This window comes from Talpa occidentalis, unplaced genomic scaffold, assembly GCF_014898055.3.
Source record: "Talpa occidentalis isolate TD23 unplaced genomic scaffold, MPIMG_talOcc4v2.1 talOcc4.12, whole genome shotgun sequence".
NCBI lineage: Eukaryota > Metazoa > Chordata > Mammalia > Eulipotyphla > Talpidae > Talpa > Talpa occidentalis.
In genome coordinates, this window is record NW_023601212.1 from 23250405 (window position 1) to 23275669 (window position 25265).

At 36.2% G+C, this 25265-nt stretch overlaps 3 protein-coding genes across 3 annotated transcripts in view; all 3 read right to left on the reverse strand.

The window, feature by feature from the left end:
- Positions 1-25265, reverse strand: part of LOC119242111 (olfactory receptor 151-like) — a 368040-nt gene that overhangs the window by 49316 nt on the left and 293459 nt on the right. The gene's annotated exons all lie outside the window — the stretch shown is intronic.
- On the reverse strand, positions 4651-5592 carry LOC119242116 (olfactory receptor 8D1-like). Its single transcript, XM_037507896.2, has one exon. It carries the CDS (start codon positions 5587-5589, stop codon positions 4651-4653), a length of 939 nt encoding a protein of 312 aa, XP_037363793.2. The 5' UTR covers positions 5590-5592.
- LOC119239922 (olfactory receptor 8D1-like) lies at positions 13391-14311 on the reverse strand. The gene has a single exon (XM_037504313.2). It carries the CDS (start codon positions 14309-14311, stop codon positions 13391-13393), a length of 921 nt encoding a protein of 306 aa, XP_037360210.1.

The following is a 25265-nucleotide window of genomic DNA, read 5'->3' on the forward strand; positions in this document are numbered from 1 at the left end:
ACAATCAACCAAATTTAAATAGAAGAAATTATAAGATTGAGATGATTGTTTCTCATATGATTTATATCCCTGGTGTTACGGGGTAGCCCACTTCAGTCTCTGCTGATGTCTCTTTAGAAGTGAGAACTGTCCTAGCTTGTGTCCACTTCTCTCTCTTCACTTTAAGTAAAACTGGTGGTTTCTTCATTTTGTTGACTTCTCTTCCCCCCATTTCTTCCATCTTTCCTGTTTGTTTCTCTGCAGTGGTTGGGGTTAGTTGACATGTGCTTTTATATTTTTTGCACCTCACCTACTGGAGACATTTCTGTATATCTCTTGCATACATAGTATGTGAATACAAATTAAGTTCCATACCAGAGTATGTGGGTATTTTTTTCAACCATTTGAGGTGTAATTTAAGAGCTTTTTATGTTTTCAATGATATTTATTTAACCTGTGACTACAGAGGCAGAAAATCAGAGAGGTTGTCAGTGTCCGCTTCATTTAACAGGGGTATTGTGCTGTGCTTTCCTTAGAGACTCTGTCTTATCTTTTGACGATAAGCTCGGGCATGTGCTCCTGAGTGAGACTTATGCCCATGAGGATGAGGAAAGTCCAAAATTCAACTCACTGGTAAAAATTCAGAATATAGCCCTGGAGCCTTTGCTTCCATAGCAAAAGTTCCTTAAGTTGCAGTTTATGAGTATGGCAACATGGATGCAAAATTTGTTTCCACTTATCTCTAAATTAAATCAAGTCTGAGACTAGACCATTGCCTAATTCCATCAACAACACTTAACGCAAAAGGTATTAACACCTTGCATGGACAACAAGAAACTGTAAACTATGTAGAAGAAAATACCTACAAATGCTCCTTGACATTGCACTCCAACAGCAAGAGGAGGAAAAAACACAAATAAACAAGTAGAACTATATCAAAATGAAAGCTTACTTTTTGGAGCAAGAAATTATGAGCAAAATGAAAGGAAATTCTTCTAAATGGGAGAAGATATTTGCAAATCACATATTTTTCACACACATTTCAATGAGCAGTTAATATCCAAAATATGTAAAGACTCATAAAATTTAATAATAAAACATATATCCTGATTAACAAATGGTTGAAGGATCTGAATAGGCCACTTTTCCAAGACGCCACACCTCTATCTAGTTGGAAAATTCAAATCAAAACAATACCAAAATACCACTCACACCGGTGAGAATGGCTGATTTTCAAAAGGTACCAAACAAGTACTGGAGAGGCAGCAGAGAACAGGGAAGCTTTGTGCACTGTTGTTGGGAATGAAAATGGAGAGCAGCATGGAGATCCTCCAAAACTGGAAAGGTAAATTCTATATGAGCTGGTCATCCCACTTCTGGGAATTTACTTGCAGTTACAAAAACATTATTTCAAAAAATATGTTAGCTCACCCATGATCATTGCAGCATTATTTGCAATGCTAAGAACTGGTAACAACCTCATTGCCCAAGAACAGGTGATTGATAATATGATAATAAATATAAAACACAATATTACTCAGCTATATAAATAGATGAAAGTCTGCCATTTGCAACAAAATTGATGGACCTTCAAGGTAATATTCTTAGTGAAGTAAGTGGGGAGGAGAAACTAAATACCACAATTTCACTGACATATGGTACAAAAAGAAACAAACGAACTAAATAAAACAAAGTTACCTTTTATACTATAGAACAAATTATTGGTTACAGGAAGGAATGGGGTGCTTGTTGTGTTAATTATGTATACAGCATCAATTATAAACCAGAGAATAAGACTTTAAGGAATCAACTTAATGTAGTATATACAGATGTTGATATGTAACAAAACATACCTGAAATTTATGTACTGTTAGAAAGAACTGACACTACAATATAAAAAATAAATATATGCATATTGAAGCTCTATATTTAGCAGGTCAATAAATCTCCACACAGCTCTCCATAGTGGTTGGAGCAGTATGCCAAAAATAGATGACTGGATCAAGAAGATGTGGTACATATACACAATGGAATATTACTCAGAAATCAAAAAAGATAAACACATGCAGTTTGCAGCAACATGGATGGAGCTAGAAGGGATCATGCTCAGCGAAATAAGTCAGAAAAAAAAAATACCTGATGGTCTCACTCATAGCAGGAATTTAGAAAACTTAATAAGAGACCAGAAAAAGACTAATCAATACAAAGTAAATATCAAAATCAACAAGCAACTATAAACCAGAGACATACAACAGTGGGGAGGGGGAGAGGGGGAGAGGAAGGACTAGACTCAAAATAAGTGGGGGTGCAATTGTATGGGGAATATAACCATAATGAAAATGGGTACATTGTGCAAAGATGAAAAATGATGTAAGAATTATATAAAATATTGAAAAAAATATATACATATCATAGTCATTAAAATATAGCTAAAGTGATTTATGATGATAAATGATACAAAATGAGAGCTACTCTCTCAAAGTTTAATTGTACAAACTATTATTGTTAGCACAATATTGTATAGCTGATCCTTGGAATGTTTTCACTGTATATAGATTTAGGTCAAATAATTCAAAAGAACACATAGTGGAAAGGACAGTTAACCATTCCTACCGACTCCTGAGAACACTTTCTCAGAGGCATTCACTTTAACTATTAGTTAGCTTTGACTCTAACTTTCAAGAAGGAATATTTCCTCAACTATTCATGTTACCTTGCCCATTTTTGCTAAAAATGAGCACTCTAATGAAGAAAAGAACAACAATTCTGAGCAAGCACTTCTAGAGACCTGAAGAAGAGAAAATATTTGTTAATTCATAATATGAATCAATTTGCCCCTATACTAAACCAGACAATAAATATAAATAAGAGGCATTAACATTGAAGCACAAATAAAACTGTAGAAAACTCTAGTGATCAACTCAAAACAGTCACTGTAGCCAAAATGTCCTTTTTTCTAGACTGCCAGGGACAATATTAATATACAAATATCTACTGAACATCAGTGGGAAACAAAACTAGCACTGCATCAAATAAGTAGAAAATATGAAAGAGGAAATCTCACAATATATGTACAAAATTTATATTAAGAACTAGAAAACATTGCAAAAAGAAGACTTAAATACCTGGCATGGTTTACCATGTCTTTTGGGATCGGAATATGAGGATTGCCAGGATGGCAAAACTCCCTACATTGACTTTCATGTTCAAGAGAATCCAAAACAGTATCATAAATGTGGTGTGTGCATATAACTACTGACATCTCCATTCTGAAATTCGTATGGAAATACAAAAGATATTTTACAATGGTACAACTTTGAATAACAATATGTTAGAGAACTGACACTCCTGGGATCAACCAATGTCTTGATATTAAAGTTGCTGTGATAACAACAACCTGGCACTCCCCCAAGATTAGGCAGACATCAAATAGACAAATAGAATTAAAAATCCAGAAAGAGATTTATTTATATTTGGATAACTATTTTTTACAGCAGCATTCTTTTCAGTGACAATAAAAAGTAGCCTTTTAAACAAAGGCCTAATAGAGATGCACAGGGCACTGCACGCCCACAAAGAGAACACACATTTTTCTCAGGTGCATAGGGTACATTTTCCAGAATAGACCACATTTTGGGTTATAAAACAAATTCATGAGGACTGAAATCATACCTAGCATCTTCGTGGACCAAAATGCATCAGACTAGAAATGGATTAACAAAGGAAACCAGGGAAATTCTTTAATATTTAAAGACTGAACAATACACTAGAGGGAAAATACTGAGAAGTCAGACAAAGACCATGTTCGATATTAGAAGGTAAAAGTCAACAGATGTCCAAATCAGTGAGAAGAGCTCAGGTCTATCCAAATTTTAACATGTGTGTTTGTGGGGAAGAAGAATTCCTTGGGAAATATGATCTGGGAATGAAACAGATTTTGTTTCTTAGGAACAGGTCCAAGATCACTAACCTGAGATTTCTAAGGGAAATTTATTACTTACAAAGTGGAACTCTGATCAGACAGTATTGTCAGTTGCCTCTGAGATTTGTTAGAGTGAAGCTTCCATACAGTAAACAGCATCATTGGCCTACACTGAGCAAGGCTATTTGTTGTCAAAATTTCTCCATTCATTTTTGCCAAGTATTTATTCATTTTGGAAGTAGACTTTTAAGGAGAGAGAGACCTGGCAGAAGAAAATGGCAGGAGGACATATAAAGGGACTATCAAAGCAACAAACTATACAACGAATTTTGGCCTTTTCCCATGATCACAGTTGAAAAGGCGGCTTACTTTCTCCACTCCTACTGATTCCTGAGAACACTTTCTCAGAGGCATTCATTTTCAAGAATGATTCTTTCCTCATCTAGTCGTCTTACCTTGCCCATTTTTCTCACCCGGTTTTTCCTTATAGGAAAGGAGGAAAGACCCTGAGAATTCCATTGAGAAGAATCTTTCAAAATGAACCTCTGAGAATTCATCAATGATCAATTGAATCAAATATGTAAAGTTTGCTCAAGGGGTGTGCTGCATATGTGTATAAACTGTAAAAATAGGCAACATTAAGCAGTTAAGGGAGAAGAAATGAGAATGGGACATTTTGTTTCAGACAAAAGTGAGTTCTAAGATGTAGAAACCAAAACACTGCTGCTGTGACCTTCAGTAACTGACTCCTACCCCGTGAGGTGACCAGACCTCATCCCCAGGACTTTTCTCAGCACATTCTTTACATCTTTATTTCTCAAGCTATAGATCAAGGGATTCAGCATGGGGACCACCGTAGTATAGAACACAGAGGCCACCCTCTCCTGTGTCATGCTGCCGCTGGAGGAGGGCTTTAAATACATAAATACAATGGAGCCATAAAAGATCCCAACCGCTGTCAGATGAGAGCCACAGGTGCCAAAGGCTTTGGACCTGCCTGCAGCTGAGGGAATGCGAAGAACATTGGCAATAATGAAGATGTAGGAGACAATGATGGCCCCAGTTGTTGACAGCACATTGAATCCACCCAAGAATAACAATAGAAGCTCATTTGCATGAGTGTTGGAAGAGGAGCGCTTGAGAAGAGGAATTATATCACAGAAGTAATGGTGGATGACATTGTCCCCACAGAAGGATAGCATGACCATGGAGATCGTATAGGCTAAAGCTACATTTATTGCCATGGTATAGACTCCAATCACCAGTGCATTGCACACCTTTTGAGACATGGTGACACTGTACAGCAGAGGATTACAGATAGCCACATATCTATCATATGCCATTGCTGACAGCATATAACACTCTCCAGTTGCAAAAACACAAAAGAAGAAAAGCTGTGTGATACATCCAGGGTAGGAAATAACATTCTGCTCCAATACAAAGTTTCCCAGGAGTTTGGGGGTAACAACTGTTGAGTAAAAGAGATCGATGAATGACAAATTACCCAGAAAGAAGTACATGGGAGATTGGAGCTTGGCATTGAAAGTGATTAGGAGGATCATCCCCAGGTTTCCCATTACAGTGACCACGTAGATTCCCAGAAACAGGAAGAAGAGGGGCAGCTGGAGTTCTGGCTGGTGTGTTAATCCTTCTAGGACAAACTCAGTGGAAAAATTGCACTCAGTCATCTCTCTTACTAATCAGGGTATGTGTAGCTAGGAAAAAGAAAAATCACAGGAATATTTCCAAAACTATGTTCTCATGATTGTCAAGTTTACTCTTTTGACTGAAAAACAAAGTGACAATGAAATTCAAACAGGCTCTCAATAATGATCTGCTGCTGTAATTACACATTTAAGCCCATATCTTATTATGATTATATTTTCAATGTCTGTTATTGTGTCAAATTTAGTCCAATACACAAGAAGATATAGTAAAATAAAATATCAATACAACGTGCTCATGAAAATTGTTTAGGAAATCAGGTAACATAAAGCTGTAATTACTTTTTTAGCATCAAAGATTAAATTGGTGTCTGGAACACACAGGCATTCAGCAATTATGAATTTTATGAAAGGACAACTTATTTGGTAAATCTCATGCTGGGGACATCGAGGTTGAATTAAGAGTGCAAAAGGTAATATTCAGGTTTGCTGGCATCTTTTATGTGCAGTGGATTGTTACTTAGCATACAACACAGATCCCTTCTCCAGCAGGAAGTGTGCATAAATGCATGTGTTGAAACAAGGTACTGAGCACAAGGGGAATCTCAGATAAATTAAGCTCCAAGTTAAGGAGGTTTTTATTTTATTCTGAGGTCTATAATTCAAATGAGTATGAAATCAGCTATACATTTTTCTTTCTAGGAAATAATTTCAGTATATTATAGCTGTATAATAGAAATATGTAGCTATAAGGAGGATAACAAAAGATTTCCCCTATTTTTCTACCCACTGCATGCCCATAGGCAACAGAAAATGCTTTCCTTCCATCTTCAGTTGCATTGGGCTAGTAACAACCACATATGTTTGACCAAACTGTAGTTTCATCGCAATATAAACTTGAAATGCACCCTAGTAATTCCATTTCAAATGAATGCTTTAGGCAAAGGGCAGGTAGAATGTGTGCACTTGAGTGCAGTCAAAAACTGGTGACTGTGGATAGATTCGTACTGTCAGCTATATGACAGACATTACCATTCTAGTGCCTTGCTGACCCTGTTTAGAGAGTGCTGTATGAACACCAAGTATAAAATGAATCAGATGGCTACTCTAGGAAAGGAAGAAGAAATCAAATCCCACTCTTACCATCTCTAAAGTCAAGTTCCTTTTCCAGCTGTGTCACCCATTCACACTGTGACTTTGGGAAAAGTTCTTCACCTTGGCTTGTCTACAGAAGGATGGAGTGGGTGGATGATCGCTTAGACCTGTTATAGTTCTAAGATTTAATGATACTGAGTGAGCAGTAGTGAGATTCCCCTCCATTCCTATATCCTCAGCTGCCCTTTCTAAGCAATAGAATACTTTTAGTTGTTCACAGGACTTTGACCTCCAAGGAGATGAATGAGTACAGTATTCTCCAAGGACCAAAAAAATCCAAGGGAAATTCTCAGAGGTGAAATTCTCCCAGGAAGATAAAAGCAATTAATCAGTTATACTGGCATACAGAATCATGGTAGACATGAAGTATGGACATTCCCAATATACAGGATTATGATTAATCTTACTTCTTAGAAGGGCAAGCTTTCTTGCAAAATTGGAATGTCTCCCTTCTGGTATATTGTAGGATGATAACAATCAGACATGCAGCTGTTCTCCATCAGTGAGCAAAACCCCAGCCTTTCCATTTCTGTGTTCCAAAAACAAAGCATGAGAGTGTTGCTTTTACATTTTGAACTCTTTTGTGCTATCATTTTAAAAAAAGTAATTAAAGTCTAACTGAGGTGACTCTGGGGTATCCCCACCACATATTACCACCATAGTATATCTACTACCAATTTGCCCTTACTCCACCACGATGGACCATAATACCTCCCTCCATCCTGTTCTGTTCTCCCCCTCACACACTCCCCATTGTTGTCTCAGTTCTGTAGCCAGTTATCAAGGGTTAGCTTTTCAGTTTGTCTTTATCTGTCTGTTAATTTAATGACTTTATGTTCCACATATTAATGACACCATCTGGTGTTTTTCTTTCTTCTTCTGACTTATTTCACTTCACATGATCCTTTCAAGCTCCACCATATAGCTGCAAGTGGCATGAATTTATCTCATATTTAATCATAATGCCATTACTTTAGCACTTATACGTTAGCAAAAAGTACTTTGTTACAAATCTATAAAATATATTTAAGTCCATGTGAGTGAAATTTTAAGTTTTTTATGGGAGAAATAAAGATCTACATTAATGGAGAGATACTCCATGATCATAGATAGGAAGCATCAATATTGTTAAGATGTCATTTCTTAATAGTTAATTGTTTATATATGTGTTGAAATAAATATATCTATAGTGCCAATGTATTATCATCAAAATAACAGCAAGATTTTTTGGAAAATGGATGGGACTTGAGGTGATTATGCTAAATGAAGTAAGTCAGAAAGGGAAAGATAGTTATCTGACAGTTTCACTCATTTGAGGAATAGGAAAAAAAAGCTGTCAAAACAAATAAATGAAAAATTCTTAGTCTCCATGGATAGCAGAGGTTGGAGACTAGAGAAGATGAGATGGGGGAGGAAAGTGATAGGGCATTGGCCTTGGAACATTCATGAAGGGTCTGTGACACATGGAGGTATACAGGTGTACCCTCCAGATTATATAATTTTCTAAATGATTGGAAAGTCAGTAAATTTTTAAAATTACTAATAATTTAAAAGTTATTTTAAAAGATATTTGTAAAACTAGAGAAATAAATGGAAAGCAAAAGATATCCACCTGAATACTGTAAGAGAAAACTAATGTCAGACAAATTTGACCTTCCAGAAGATGGAAATTACCCCACTTAAAGATTGCTACAACTACGGTAGCCAGACAGAGAGGTACTACAAAGTAAAAAACCCAAATAAACAAAAAATACTGGAGCAGAATAGAATAGGGAGCTCACACAAAACTCTACAGAAATGTAGTCAACCAATCATTGACAAAGAAGCAAAATCAATTCATTGAAGGATAGATGGTATTTTCAACTTATCTTATGGAAATAGTGAATATTTATCTGCCAAAAACTGACTTCAACCTCAATATTTAGAATTAATATGTATGAATGGGATAAGCATCAATTTGGTTACTGACATCTAAATTTCTGGTATACCATATAAGAAACAAATAATTACTCTGCAAGATTTTTTTGGTCAAATCTACCAATATTTTAGCTTTTAGAATCACTTAATTTTTACACTTGCTCATTTAAAACATTTAAAAATATTTAAAAAATGGAAATGCATCCTACAGTTGAGATATACACACAGACACTAAATACCAGCAAATAATCTACATAAAGAAACACACTCAGGGCTTCCCCAGTGGCGCAGCGGTTGAGCGCTGGGTTGCGAAGTTGTGAAGCTGCCCCACAGCCTCTGAAGCGCCGGTTTGATCCCTGGCCACCGGAGGAGGGTCCCACATGGCGCGCAGAACTCTCCTGCCACCTGCTGCTCCCCTCAGCAGTTCCTTCTGCCTGCTTTGCTCCCCACTCTGGCTCTAGTGAATTCTCTCACCCTCCCGCATTTCTGACTGTATGTACCCAGTGCTCGTATAAATAAATAAAAAAAAAATCTTTAAAAAAAAAAAGAAACACTCAGAGAAGAATGAGTAAAATCATTTTATTAAAATAGCATTGAAATATACAAGCTTTTATAAACAAAAACATAATTATCATCATAGAAGAATAATATCACCCAATTTAAAATAGAAGAAATTGTAAGACCAAGATGATTTTTTCTCATATGATTTATATCCCTAGTGTTATGGGGTAGCCCACTTCAGTCTCTGGTTACTAAAGAGCCTGATGTCTCTTTAGAAGTGAGAACTACCCTAGGTTGTGTCCAGTTCTCCCTCTTCACTATAAGTAAAATTGGTGGTTTCTTCATTTTGTTGACTTCTCTTCCTCTCATTTCTTCTGCCTTTCGTGTTTATTTCTGTACAGTGGTTGGGGTTAGTTAACATCTGCGCTTATATTTTTTGCACCTAGCCTAATGGAGACATTTCTGTATATCTCTGGCATACATAGTATGTGAATTCAAATAGAGTCCCATACCAGATTATGTGGGTATTTTTTTTTCAAACATTTGAGGTGTAATTTAAGAGCTTTTTATGTTTTCAATGATATTTATTTAACCTGTGACTACAGAGGCAGAAAATCAGAGAGGTTGTCAGTGTCCCCTTCATCTAACAGGGGTATTGTGCTGTGATTTCCTTAGAGACTCTGTCTTATCTTTTTACCATGGGCTCGGCCATGTATTCCTGAGTGAGACTTATGCCCATGAGGAAAGTCCAAAATTCAGTTCACTGGTAAAAATTCAGAATACAGCCCTAGAGCCTTTGCTTCCATAGCAAAATTTCCTTAAGTTGCAGTTTATGAGTATGACAACATGAATGCAAAATTTATTTCCACTTATCTCTAAATTAAATCAAGTCTGAGACTAGACCATTGCCTAATTCCATCAACAACATTTAATTCAAAATGTACTAAAGACTTGCATGGACAACAAGAAACCAAAAACTATGTAGAAGAAAATACCTACAAATGCTCCTTGACATTACATCCAACAGCAAAGGGGGAGAAACATAAACAAGTAGAACTATATCAAAATAAAAGCTTTCGTTGGTGAAAGAAATTATCAGGAAAATGAAAGGACTTGCTACTAAATGGGAGAAGATATTTGCAAATCACACATTTTTCACCCCCATTTCAGTAAGTGGTTATCATCCAAAATTATGAGGAACTCATAAAACTTAACAATGATAAAACATACATCCCAATTAATAAATGGTTAAAGGATCTGAATAGACACTTTTCCAAGACATCAAGCATGTGAAAAGATGTTCCAAACCTCATGTACTTGAAAAATTCAAATAAAAAACATAAAGTACCACCTCACACCTGTGAGGATGTCTGGCTTTCAAAAGGCACTAAACAACAAGTGTTGGAGAGAAAGTGGAAAAACAGTAGCTTTGCACTGTTGTTGGGAATGAAAATGGGGTAGCCATTATGGAGAGCAGTATGGAGAGCCACAAAATACTAGAAATGCAAATTCTAATTAATCTGGTCATCCCAATTCTGGGTATTTAGTTGCAGATACACAAACACTATTTAAAAAATATGTTAGCTCACCCATGATCATTGCAACATTATTTGCAATGCTAAGAACTGGCAACAACCTAATTGCCCAACAACAGATGATTGATAAAGATAATGTGATAATATAATATAAAATGGAATATTACTCAGCTATAAAAATGGAAGGACCTTCAAAAATGCAACAAAATGGAAGGACCTTCAAGGTAATATGCTTAGTGAAGTCGGAAGAAGAGAAAAAAAACATATGATTTCACTGACATATGGTGCAAAAAAAAAAAAACAAAATAAACAACTGAGCTAAATAAAACAAAAGTTATCTTTTCAAACTATGAAGAACAGATTATTGGTTACCAGAAGGAATGGGGAAGCTTGTTTTGTGAATTAGGCAAACAGCATCTACTGTGAACTGAGAATTGGACTTTTAGGAATGAACTTAATGTAGTAGATACAGATGTTGATATATAATGAAGCACAACTGAAACTTATATACTGTTAGAAACACCCAACACATCAATATATAAAAAATATATAAACATAAAATAGTCATTAAAATATAACTAAAGTTATTTATGATTAAAAAAAACTTAACATGAGAGCTACTCTCTCAAAGTTTTAATTGTACAAACTATTACTGTTAGCACAAACTGTATAGCTGATCCTTAGAACTTTTTCACTGTGTAGTGATTTAAAGCTGAATAATTCAACAGGACTCACAGTGGAAAAGAAGGCATACTTTCTCTACCCCTCCTGACTCCTGAGAACCTTTCTCAGAGGCAATCTCTAACTATTTGTTAGCTTTGATTCTCATTTTCAAGAAGGAATCTTTCCTCATATTCATTGATCTTATTTTGCCCATTTTTACTAAGAATTAGCACTCTAAAGAAGAAAAGAGAAACAATTCTGAGGAAGAGAAAATACTTGTTAATTCATAAATATGAGTCAAATTGCCCTGATACCAAACCAGACAATAAATATAAGTGAAAGGTATTAACATTGAAGCACAACTACAACTGTAGAAAACTCTAGTGATCAACTCAAAACAGTCACTTTAGCCAATATGTCCTTTTATCTAGACTGCCAGGTACAATATTAACATACAAATATCACCTCTTTATCTGTGGGGGAAAAAAACCAACATTGCATCAAGCAAGAGGAAATATGAAAGAGGAAATCTCACAATATATGTACAAACCTTTATATTAAAAACTACAAAAGATTGCACAAAAATGACTTAAATACCTGGCATGGTTTACCATGTCCTTGGGATAGAAATATCAGTATTGCCAGGATGGGAAAACTCCCTAAATTGATCTTCATATTCAAGAGAATCCAATACAGTAACATAAATGTGTGTGTGTGTATATAAATATTGACATCTCCATTCTGAAATTTGTATGGCAATACAGAAGATATTTAGAACTGCACAACTTCGAATAACAATATGTTAGAGGACTGACACTCCTGGGATCAACCAATGTTTTGATATTAAAGTTGCTGTGATAACAACATGGTACTCCAGATTACGTAGACATCAAGTAGACAAATAGAATTAAGAATCCAGAAAGAGACTGACTTATATTTGGAGAACTGATTTTTTCATAACATTGATCATTTCTGTGACAATAAAAAACACCTTTAAAAAAAGGTTACTGACAGAGGGACCTAATAAAGATGCACAGGGCACTGCATGCAAACTAAGAGAACACACATTTTTTCTAGTGCATATGGTACATATTCCAGAATTAGCACATTTTGGGTCATAAAACAAATTCATGAAGACTGAAATCATATCTAGGACCAAAATCCATTTCTAACTAGAAATGGTTAATCAAAGGAAACCAGGGAAATCCTTTAATACTTGAAGACTGAACAACACACTAGAGGAAAACTACTACTTAGAAGAAAGACAGCATTAGATATTAGAAGATGGAAGACAACAGATGTCTAAATCAGAGTTAGTGAGAACTCAGGTCTATCCCAATTTTAACATGAGTGCTTGTGGGGGGAGAAAGAATTCCTTAGGAAATACGATCTGGGAATGAAATAGAGTTTGTTTCTTAGGAAGAGGTCCAAGATCACTAACCTGAGATTTCCAAGGAAATCCATCACTTACAAAGTGGAACTGTAAACAGAGAGTATTGTCAGTTGCCTCTGAGCTTTGTGAGAATGAAGATCCTTTTAGTAAACAATTTTATTAGCCTACATTGTGCTAGGCTATTGTCAAAAATTTCCCCATTCATTTTTGCCAATGTTTATTAATTTTGGAAGTAGACTTTGCAGGACAAAGAGACATGGCAGAAGAAAAAGGCAGGAGGACTTATAGAGGGACCATGACATTAGCAAATTAAACAATGAATTTTGGACTTTTCCCATGAATACCAGTTCAGATATTCTATCCTGGTTTTTTCTAATAGGAAAGGAAGAAAGACTCTGAGAATTTCATGGAGAAGAGTCTTTCAAAATGAACCTCTGAGAATTCATCAATGATCAATTGAATCAAATATGTAAAAGTTTGCTCAAGGGTATGCTCATATGTGTATTAACTATATAAAGGAGGCAACAATAAACAAATAAGGGAGAAGAAATGAGAATGGGATGTTTACTTTCAGAAAAAAAACAAAAGAAATTTAAGTAGAAGAAATCAGAACACTGTTGCCATGACATTCAATGACTGACATCTACCCTGTGAGGTGACCTTACCTCATCCTCAGGACTTTCCTCAGCAGATTCTTTACATCTTTATTTCTCAAGCTATAGATCAAGGGATTCACCATGGGGACCACCGTGGTGTAGAACACAGAGGCCACCTTCTCCTGTGTCAATCTGCTGCTGGAGGAGGGCTTAAAATACATAAATGTGATGGAGCCATAAAAGATCCCAACAGCTGTCAGATGAGAGCCACAGGTGCCAAAGGCTTTGGACCTGCCTGCAGCTGAGGGAATTCGAAGAACATTGGCAATAATGAAGATATAGGAGATAAAGATGGTTCCAGTTGTTGACAGCGTGTTGAATCCACCCAAGAATATCACTAGAAGCTTATTTGCATGAGTGTTGGAAGATGAGCACTTGAGAAGAGGAATTATATCACAGAAGTAATGGTGGATGACATTGTCCCCACAGAAGGATAGCATGACCACGGAGATCATAGAGGCTAATGCTCCAAGTATTGCTATAGTGTAGACCCCAGCCACCAATGCATTGCAAACCTTTTGGGACATGGTGACACTGTACAGCAGTGGATTACAGATAGCCACATATCTATCATATGCCATTGCTGACAGCATATAACACTCTGCAATAGCAAAAACACAAAAGAAGAAAAGCTGTGTCATACATCCATGGTAGGAAATAACATTCTGCTCCAAAACAAAGTTTCCCAGGAGTTTGGGGGTAACAACTGATGAGTAAAAGAGATCGATGAATGACAAATTACCCAGAAAGAAGTACATGGGAGATTGGAGCTTGGCATTGAAAGTGATTAGGAGGATCATCCCCAGGTTTCCCATTGCAGTGACCACGTAGATTCCCAGAAAGAGGAAGAAGAGGGGCAGCTGGAGTTCTGGCTGGTGTGTTAATCCTTCTAGGACAAACTCAGTGGAAAAATTGCACTCAGTCATTTCCTTTACAAATCAGGGTATGTGTGGCTAGGAAAAAGAAAAACCACAAGAATTTTTTTAACAGACTATGTTCTCATGATTGGCAATGTTTTTTTTTACTGATTTGAAAGGAAAAAATAGTAATGAAATTAGAAAAGGCTTTCAATAATAAACTACTGCTATAATTATACAATTATGTTATGCTAGAATCCTATTATGAGTATATATACTATGTCATGATTGTGTTATACTTAGCCAGATACACAAGCAGTTATAGTAAAATATCAATACAATGTACTCAATGAAAATTGTCATAGAAAATCAGACAAGTCAAGCTGTAATTACTTTTATAGCATCAAAGATTAAATTGGCATTTGGGACACACAGGCACTCAACACTTATGAATTCTCTGAGATAACATCTTATAGTGCAGGCACCTCAGTGCTGAGGACATCAAGTTTTAATCAAGAGTACAAAAGGTAATACTCAGGTTTGCTGGTATCCTTTATGCGCAGTGGATTGTTACTTAGTATGCAACACAGAACCCTTCTCCAGCAGGAAGTGGAGAGTAAGTGCATGTGTTGAAACAAGGTACTGAGCACAAGGGGATCTCAGTGACCTTGATGCTCCAAGTTAAGGAAATTTTCAATTTTATTTTGAATTCTATAATTCAAATGAGTATGAAGTCGGCTATGTATTTTTCTTTCTAGGATGGAAGTTCAGTATATTGTTCTGCACAATAAAAATATGTAGGCATAAGTAGGAATACAAGACTTTTTCTATTTTTCTACCTATCGCACTCCCATAGCAACAGAAAACTTTTCTTCCAACTTCATTTGCATTAAGCTAGTAATAATGACTTATTTTGGGGTAGTTTTATTGGAATATAAACTCAAAATTCACATAATTTCTATTGTTTTGAATGCTTTAGGAAAAAGGCATGCAGAATTTGTACACTTGAATGCTGTCAAAATGAGATATTTTCTTTCCTGTCACATGGATGGAGTCATAATGTCAGCACTACTGCCTTGCAGACCCTGTTTAGAGTGTGCTGTGTGAGCACCAAGTGTAAAATAAATCAGATGGCAACTTTAGGAAAGGAAGAGGAAATCAAACCCACTCTTACCATCTCTAAAGCCAAGTTCTTTTTCCAGCTGTGTCACCCATTCACACTGTGACTTTGGGAAAGGTACTTCACCTCTGCTTTTCTATAGGAGGATGGAGTGGGTGGATGATTGCTGAGACCTATTATAGCTCTAATATTTAATGATACTGAGTGAGCCATAGTGAGATTCCCTTCATTACTATACCCTGAGCTGCCCTTTCTAAGCAAGGGAATACTTTCAGTGGTTCATAGGACTTTGACCTCCAAGGAGATGAATAAGTACATTAATCTCCAAGGACCAAAAAAAAAAAAAAATCTAAGGGAGATTCTCAGAGGTAAAATTCACCAAGAAGATGAGCAATTAATAAGTATATTTGCATATAAAAATGGCAGATGTAGAATATTGGCATTCCCAATATACAGAACTATGTATGACTGATCTTATTTCTTGGAAGGAGAAAAGCTTTTGCAAAAATGGAATGATTCATGTGTGCTCCAAAAGCAGAGTTACTCTTGTTTTTTGGCTTATAACTATTTATTCTATCATTTTGTCCATTAAGATCTATTCTTCTGTAACAGTAAAAATACTTCTCATCAGTAGCAATATCACTCAGATAGGAAGAACTACCTTCCTGCTAATTTTTTTTTCTGGTTTGATAAAGTTACATAGGCAGCTTGTCACCAGAGTTTGTAAAACCTCCTTTGGCCCCATCATATTTAATATTAATAAACTGAATCTGAATGTTTTTCTGCTCAGATTAGGAACAAGGGAAGGATGGGCAATTGCTCCCTAGGTTTACACTAAAGAATATACAGATTAATAGAGAAGAATAGAGAAATCAGAAACAGACTTGCAGAAATATTGTAGGAAGAAATAACAGTCTTTTCAACAGATGGTGCTAGAAAAAGTCAATATCCTTGTGCAAAAAAAAAAAAAACAATGAGTGTGAACATACCTCATATCTTTCACAAAAATTAACTAGAAGTGGTTATAGTTCTAAATGTAAGACATAAAACTCTTAGAAAATGGAATAAGATAAAGTAAATTAAAGTTTGGTAATGGCTTTTTTATAGACGAAACCAATAAAAAAATCCATAAAAGAAGAAAATGATGTTGGGCTTCATTAGAAGTAAAATTACTACCTCCAAAAGATGTTATTAAATCAATGAAAAGACAACTTGCAACCTGGGGAGAAATTTTGACAAATACATACCTATAAAAATTTTTTTTGGGGAAAAAAATAATAGCAATAAAAAAATAACAAAACAAAACAAAAATAAACAGACAACTATAAATCAGAGATATTTTATTTTTAATTTGGGGTTTTGTTTTGTTTTCTTATTGTTGAGTTCTTCATCAGTTTTAGATACCAGTTATTTATAGGTATATATTTGACAAATTCAGAGACATTCTGCAGGGGAGGGAGAGGGATCAAAATGAGAGAGGGAAGAGCACAAGGGACTATGGTGATGGTGCACGGGTGAACTGGTTGGAAATTCTATGGGGACTATACCCGAGAAAAGAAAGCAAACATTGTTAAAAAAAAGAGTAATATTCCATTGTGTATATGCACCATATCTTCTTGATCCGGTCATCTGTTTTGGGGCATTTGGGTTGTTTCCAAAGCTTAACTATTGTAAATAGTGCTGCTATAAACATAGGGATGCAGGTGTCCTTTGGAATTAATGTTTCTGTGTCCTTTGGGTAAATACCTAGGAGTGCAATTGCTGGATCATATGTAAGCTCTATCTTCAGTAGGTCAAGAAGTCTCCACATAACTCTCCATAGTGGTTGGACCAGTTTGCACTCCCACCAACAGTGCAGGAGAGTTCCTTTTTCTCCACACCTCGCCAACATTTATTGTTGCTAGTATTTTTTAATATGTGCCATTCTCACTGGTGTAAGATGGTATCTCATGGTAGTTTTGATTTGCATTTCCCTGATTACAAGTGATATTGAACATTTTTTCATATGCCTGTTGGCCACTTGCATTTCCTCTTTGGAGAAGTTTCTTTTTAGCTCTTCTGCCCATTTTTTGACTGGATTATTTTCTTTGTTTTTGTTGAGTCTCAGCAATCAAAGAAGATAAACACATGCAGTTTGCAGCAACATGGATGGAGCTGGAAGGGATCATGCTCAGCGAAATAAATCAGAAAGAAAAAGAAAAATACCAGATGGTCTCACTCATAGCAGGAATTTAGAAAACCTAAATAAGGGACCAGGAAAAAGACTAATACAAAGTAAAAATCAAAATCAACAAGCAACTATAAACCAGAGACACACTACGGGGGGGAGAGGCCCTGGGGAGAGGAAGGACTAGGGTCAAAATAAGGGGAGGGGTGCAATTGTATGGGGAATATAACCAAAATGAAAATGCATACATTGTGCAAAAATGAAAAATGATATAAAAATTATACAAAATAAAATATTAAAAAAAGAAAAATAATGTAATATATAAAGAAATTTTTTTAAAAATCTCAACAGACATCTCACCCAAGATGATGTACAGATAGTGTATAAACATATGAAATGTTACTCAACATATGTCATCATGAAATTGTAAATTAAAACAATGAGATACTACAACATATGGAGTAAAATGGCTAAAATCCAAAACACTAGCAGTACAAAGTGCTGACAAGTTTGAGAAATAACAGAAATTTCATTTATGTCTGATGGGAATATAAAATGATATAACTGGGCCTCCCCGGTGGCGAAGCTGCCCGCAGCCTCTGCAGCGCTGGTTCGATCCCCGGCCGCCGGGCGAGGGTCCCACATGGCGCGCAGACCTCTCCTGCCTCCTGCTGCACCCCTCAGCAGTGTACTTCATTAGTCTGCCTGTTCTGTTCCCTGCTCTGGCTCTGGCGAATTCTCTCACCCTCCCACACTTCTGACTGTACCCAGTGCTTGTATAAATAAATCAATCAATCTTTAAAAAAAAAAGATATAACTATTCTGGAAGGTCATTTGGCAGTTTTAACAAAACTAGGTAGTTTTTACCATATGATGCAGCAGTAGGTCTCCGTGGTGTTTACCGGAAAATGTGCATTCACATAAACACCTTCACATGCATATTTATACAGCTTTACTCATAATTGTCAAAACTTGGGGGCAACTAAATGTCCTTAATAGATGAGTGGATAAACTGTTTTCATACAATGGAGTATTATTCAGTCAAAAGAAAAAAACTATGAAGAGAGTATGAAGATCAGTGGTTGTCAGGGATTTGGGGAAAGAAGGGAGGGATGAACAGGTAGAACACAGGTGATTTTGGGGGCATTGAAATTACTTGGTATGAGCTGTATGGTGACTATATGTCCTTACACACTTGTCAAAACCCACAGAATGTATAGCATAAAAAGTGACTTTTGGTAGAAGTCAATATAGTTTATATAGATGTTGATCAAAATATAACCCTGTAATCCCAAAATCTAAAAATGATAAATTAATTAAAAAATATGGTACTAATACATAATATACTGAAAGAAACCAGAATGACAATGACAGGAGTCATAAGACTACTTCAATAGTGTGTTAGGAAAGACTTTTCTGAAGATATAATATTTAAGACGGGATCTCAGTTTAAAGAAGATCCTAAGCATGTCTGAGCCTTGGCACAGAATATCTAAATTGTGGGTAAGAAAATCTAAAGTGTTTGGGCTAAAGAATAAATTTGTAAAACGTTCATCTCCTTTATCTTCATGTAGTGTAAGGAAAAATGAAATATAAGTAATCCAGTGCTTTACTAATACAAAAATAACCATGTCTTTATCAACATGATTGTAAAAGTTTGGGCTTCATGGTCCAAGGGACTAGCTTTAATCCATTCTTGTTCTTTCACTTACTAACTCATCTTAGGAAAGCTACTTTTGCTTCCTTGGAATAAATAAGTATTTGGATTTTGGCTAAATGCATTCTCCCTCCAAGCAGAAAACAGAATTATGTTTTATTTACTTCATTTAAAATTCTTATTCACAGAAATTCATTCATTCAATGTGTTCATTCATTCATGTGTCATTTATTGCTCTAGGTATTAGATAAACAAAGGCATAAAAGTGAGCCACGGCCACTACTGTCATGAAGCAGTCTTGAAGGATGGCCAAGACATCACCCAACTACTTGCAAAATTATTTAAGTTGATATAAGTCCTATGAAGGTGATAGGTATGCTCTGTGAATTTCACATTTCAGAAGGTCTTAACTATTTTGTTTCTCAGAACTTGGAGGAAAAGAATTGTATTTGTGCAATATAAAGAATCTGAATCCCCAAAAGACAGAAAGCAGGGCAATACACAGTGCTATTTTGTAGTATGTGTGTCCAGATTTTCTAAATCCCAGCAAGATGATTTTCTTCTGACACTTAGAGTGAAGAGTCAAACAGTACGGGGAGGGTACATTAGCTGTCTAATTGCTTTGTGCTATTTTCTGCATCTTTGTGCTTTGTGCTATTTTCTTCTTTTTAGACTAATTTTGGTCACAGTCTGATTGCAGGAGAAGAGTTTTATGTTGACAGCGAAAGCTATTTAAGTAACATGCTTCCTTCAGAAATGTGTGAGCATGTGTGAAACTGTCCTCAGTGCTTATCTACTCCTCGCCTTTGTTCTCTTGGTACTGTGTGGTCCCTTTCTTGAATGTAGAATCTTTTGCTCTGTTTCATGGAAAATATTATTTACATTATCACTGGCATGCCAATAATATATACAAACCTAAAGGAGCTTTTCTCTAGAAAATGAAGACATGACCTCTGTGCATGTAATAACCATCTAAGGTCCTCACACACTTTTCCAGATATTTGGAAATGACAACTCTATCCTTTACATTGTTGAGGTCAAAACACTGGAGACATCCTCCCTTATGCTTTCTCTTACAAGCTGACCATAGATATTGTCCCAGGAAAGTAAATTATTACAAAAATATTTAAGGAAGGAGTAACAACAGTCAGTGACTCTTCCCATATATTTAAAATTTAAAGTCATATATACCGGTGTGAGTTGGTATCTCATTGGTTTCAATTTGCATTTCCCTGAAAACATGTGATGTTGAAAATTTTTTTCATGTGCCTGTTTTTAGGTCTTTTGACCATTTTTTGATTGGATTGTTACTTTGTTTAAATTGAGATATAGTTGACATATCAGTAGCAGTTGTGCAACATAATGATTCAAAATGTGTAGATATTGTGAGGTGATCATCACCATAATTTTAGATAACGTCCATCACCACACATATTACAATTATTTTTTGTGATGAGAACTTCTAATATATATTCTTTTAGCAAGTTTCAAATATACATAATGATTTTCTTAACTACAAACACCATGTTGTACCTTACATTCCCATGACTTATTTTATAGCTTAAAATTTATACACTTTCACCCATTTTTTTAATAATAAATTTTATTTTTATATTCCCCATACAGTTGCAACCCCCCCTTTCTGATCCCAATCCCTCCCCTCCCACCCCCCACCCCCCCAAAAGTGTCTCTGTTTCATAGTTTTTTGTTGATTCTGATTTTCACTTTCTTATAGTTATTCATTTTCCTGGTCCCTTATTTAAGTTTTCTAGATTCCTGCTATGAGTGAGACCATCCGGTATTTTTCTTTTTCTTTTTGGCTTATTTTGCTGAGCATGATCCCTTCCAGTGCCATCCATGTTGCTGCAAATTGCATGTGCTTATCTTTTTTGAATACTGAGTAATATTCCATGGTGTATATGTACCACATCTTCTTGATCCAGTCATCTATTTTTGGGCATTTGGGTTGTTTCCAAAGTTTAGCTATTGTAAACAGTGCTGCTATAAACATAGGGGTGCAGGTGCTCTTTGGAATTGATGTTTCTGTGTCCTTTGGGTAAATACCTAGGAGTGGAATTGCTGGATCATATGTCAGCTCTATGTTTAGTAGGTCCAGAAATCTCCACACAGCTCTCCATAGTGGTTGGACCAGTTTGCACTCCCACCAACAGTGCAGAAGAGTTCCTTTTTCTCCACACCCTCGCCAACATTTGTTGTTGCTAGTTTTTTTAATATGTGCCATTCTCTCTGGTGTAAGATGGTATCTCATGGTAGTTTTGATTTGCATTTCCCTGATTGCAAGTGATGTTGAACATTTTTTCATATGCCTATTGGCCATTTGCATTTCCTCTTCAGAGAAGTTTCTTTTTAGCTCTTCTGCCCATTTTTTAACTGGATTATTTTCTTTGTTGTTGTTGAGTCTCATCAGCTCTTTGCAGATTTTTGTGATCAGTCCTTTATCATTAGTGTTGGGTGTAAAAATGTTCTCCCAGTTGGTGGGGTTTCTTTTTGTTTTTGTTATTGTCTCTTTTGCTGTGCAGAAGCTCTTTAATTTGATGTAGTCCCAGCTGTTTATCTTTGCCTTCACTATCACTGCTTTGGGTGATGTGTCTGTAAAGATGTCTTTGATGTGCAAATCACGTAGTGTTTCACCTATATTTCCTTCTATATATTTTATGGTTTCAGGTCTTATGTCTAGTTCTTTAATCCATTTTGAGTTGATTTTCGTGTAAGGTGTGAGGTAGTGGTCAAGCTTCATTCTTTTGCATGTAGCGACCCAGTTTTCCCAGCACCATTTATTGAACAAACTTTCTTTGCTCCAATGCATAGTCTTTGCTCCTTTGTCAAAGATTAGTTGACCATAGATCTGTGGGTTTATTTCTGGATTTTCTATTTGATTCCATTGGTCTGTGTGTCTGTTCTTGTTCCAATACCATGCAGTTTTGATGATTATGGCTTTGTAGTAGAGTTTGAAGTCTGGGAGTGTGATGCCTCCATTGCCTTCTTTTTTTTTCAGGAGAGCTTTGGCTATTCGGGGTTTTTTGTGATTCCATATGAATTTCATCAGTAATTGTTCTATTTCTTTGAAGAATGACATTGAAATTTTGATTGGAATAGCATTGAATCTGTAGATTGCTTTTGGTAGGATGGCCATTTTAATAATGTTTATTCTTCCAATCCATGAGCAGGGGATGTCTTTCCATTTCTTTGTGTCTTCTTCTATTTCTTTTAACAGTGTTTTATAGTTTTCTTTGTATAGGTCCTTTACCTCTTTTGTTAGATTTATTCCCAAATATTTGATTTTTTTTGTTTCAATAATAAAAGGATGGTTTTTTTGATTTCTTCTTCTTCAGATTTATTGTTTGTGTATAGGAAGGCTACTGACTTTTGCGCATTGATTTTGTATCCTGCCACTTTACTGAACTGATTGATTAGTTGAATTTGTTTTTCTGTGGAGTTTTTGGGGTTCTCTATGTATATTATCATATCATCTGCAAATAGTGATAGTTTGACTTCTTCTTTTCCTATTTGGATTCCTTGGATGTCTTTCTCTTGTCTTATTGCTCTGGCTAGGACTTCCAGTATTATATTGAAAAGCAGTGGTGAGAGTGGACATCCTTGTCTTGTTCCAGATCTTATTGGAAATGCTTTCAGCTTTTCACCATTGAGAATGATACTGGCTGTTGGCTTGTCATATGTGGCCTTTATGATGTTGAGGTATGTTCCTTGTATCCCAAGAATTTCAAGGGCTTTTATCATGAATGGGTGTTGCACTTTGTCGAAAGCTTTCTCAGCATCTATTGATATTATCATATGGTTTTTATATTTCTTTTTGTTGATGTGTTGGATAACGTTGATTGATTTTCGGATGTTAAACCATCCTTGTGTCCCTGGAATGAATCCTACTTGGTCGTGGTGAATTATCTTATGGATACATTGTTGGATTCTGATAGCTAAAATTTTATTGAGGATTTTTGCATCAGTGTTCATTAGGGAAATTGGCCTGTAGTTTTCCTTTTTTGTGTTGTCCTTGTTCGGTTTTGGTATTAGTGTAATGTTGGCTTCATAGAACGTGTTTGGTATTGTCCCTTCCTTCTCAATTTTTTGGAAGAGTTTGTGAAGGATAGGCACTAATTCGTCTCTGAATGTTTGGTAGAATTCATTTGTAAATCCATCAGGTCCTGGGCTTTTGTTTTGGGGGAGGTTTTTGATTACCATTTCAATTTCGCTGCTTGTAATTGGTCTGTTTAGGTGTTCTATTTCTTCTTTATCTAGCTTTGGGTGATTGTAGAGTTGTAGGAATTTGTCCATCTCCTCTAGATTGTTGAACTTGTTTCCATATAACTGTTCATAGTAGTTACTGATTATTCTTTTGATTTCTGCTGTGTCCGTTACTTTCACCCATTTTTTAATGGACTTTATTTTTAGAGCAGTTTTAGAGTCATAGCTAAGTAAAGTCGGAAATACAACTCAACTATGAACCCACAAATCCCTTTCCCTTACATATAGTCTCCTTCTCTGTCAAAACCCTGCCCTGGAGTGGTGCGTTTGTTACAGAAGATGAATGAATATTGAGACATTATCATCATCCAGAGTCCATAACTACAGTAGGATAATATTGTATTGTAATTTCACAAATGTATAATGACATTTACCTAACATTATAGTATCAGACAAAGTGGTTTCTTCCTTATAAATTTTTGTGTTCCACCTATTCATCTCTCCCTCCTATCAATTCATGGAAACTACTGGTATTTGTCTATAGGTTTGCCTTTTCCTTATTGCCGTGTAGGTTAATCAAAGAAGTACATACTTGTGTTCTATCAGTATGATTTAAGAAGGGGTGTGGGACTGTCCCAGGAAAGTAAATTATTACAAAATTATTTAAGGAAGGTGAAGTAGTAACAACAATCCGTGACTCTTCCCATATATTTAAAATTTAAACTTGTATAGCAAACAGTCATGTACTTACTGTAAGCAATACCCATTATGCCCTCACCAAGTGCCAGACCCTATAAGCACTAAGTGGTAAAAGAGAGAAAAGATGCATGGTACCTTCCCTCACAGGGAAGACAATCAGGCAACAGCAATAGCATGTAAAGACTGCTCTCATGTCTTTGTGTGAAGTCTGACTGCTCTACACTGGGAAATATGGGAAAAAGCACCTAAACTGTATGATGCATGGGACAGAATTTTCCCTTCAGGTGGCATCTGAAGGATAATTATAAATAAGAATAAGAGTATGCTACAAAAGGAAAAGCATATAGCAGAGTGCTGGTAATCAGGCAAGGATGAGAGGTTGTACTGATGGAAGGTTAGTCTGAAGAGGTGAACCATATAGAACTATTAATATCCCTCACTGGTATACTGTGAAGCTTTGGTTGTATCATGAATGCAACTACAGTGAACAGAGTAAACCGAGGTAAATGAGATCTTACAGGAAGCATCAAAAAAGCAATAAAGTGTAGAGAATGGATTTTCGGGAGAAAGACAAGAGGTCAAGAGGTCAATTTAGAGTCTGCTGTCTATCTGAGAAGATGGTGCCACTGAAATTGTGCAAAACTGGGGGATGTCACGATTCACATATCCTCACTCACGCACTTACAGTTGCAAGACAAGACTCAAACTCAGAGTATAACAACAACAGGGTTGTTTACAAGGAGGGGGGTTGGTAGAGAGGAAAGAGTTACTAAGGGCACAAATGGTTAAGTGTTGGACCCTAGATAGTGTCCACAGTGTCCATTAGTTCAAACGAAATGCTGCTCATGAATGAGAGCATTGTCCTTCTACCTTGAGCCTGAAGCTGGTGGCACACTGATAGGAAGAGAACCAGGACCCCCCTCACAGTGGCAGCTGGAGTTAATCACAGGTGACTTTGCTGAGGCAACACCACAGCAGTCTGCAGCAGCAGTCCAGACAGAGGCCAGGCAGCACCAAAGACAACAGCAGCAGGAAACAGTTCTAGAGGAGGTGCAGGAAAATGTTGGTGGAGCTGGTTAGCAGGTGGGATGAAGAATCAGGCAACAGGAGGACAGCTCTTGGAAGTGCCACACACAGGCCAGCAGTACCAGTTGGCAGG

What these genes read in the sequence shown, in the direction of transcription:
- LOC119242116 (XM_037507896.2), bottom strand. Translation starts at nt 5,589, where the DNA reads ATGACTGAGTGCAATTTTTCCACTGAGTTTGTCCTAGAAGGATTAACA.
- LOC119239922 (XM_037504313.2), bottom strand. Translation starts at nt 14,311, where the DNA reads ATGACTGAGTGCAATTTTTCCACTGAGTTTGTCCTAGAAGGATTAACA.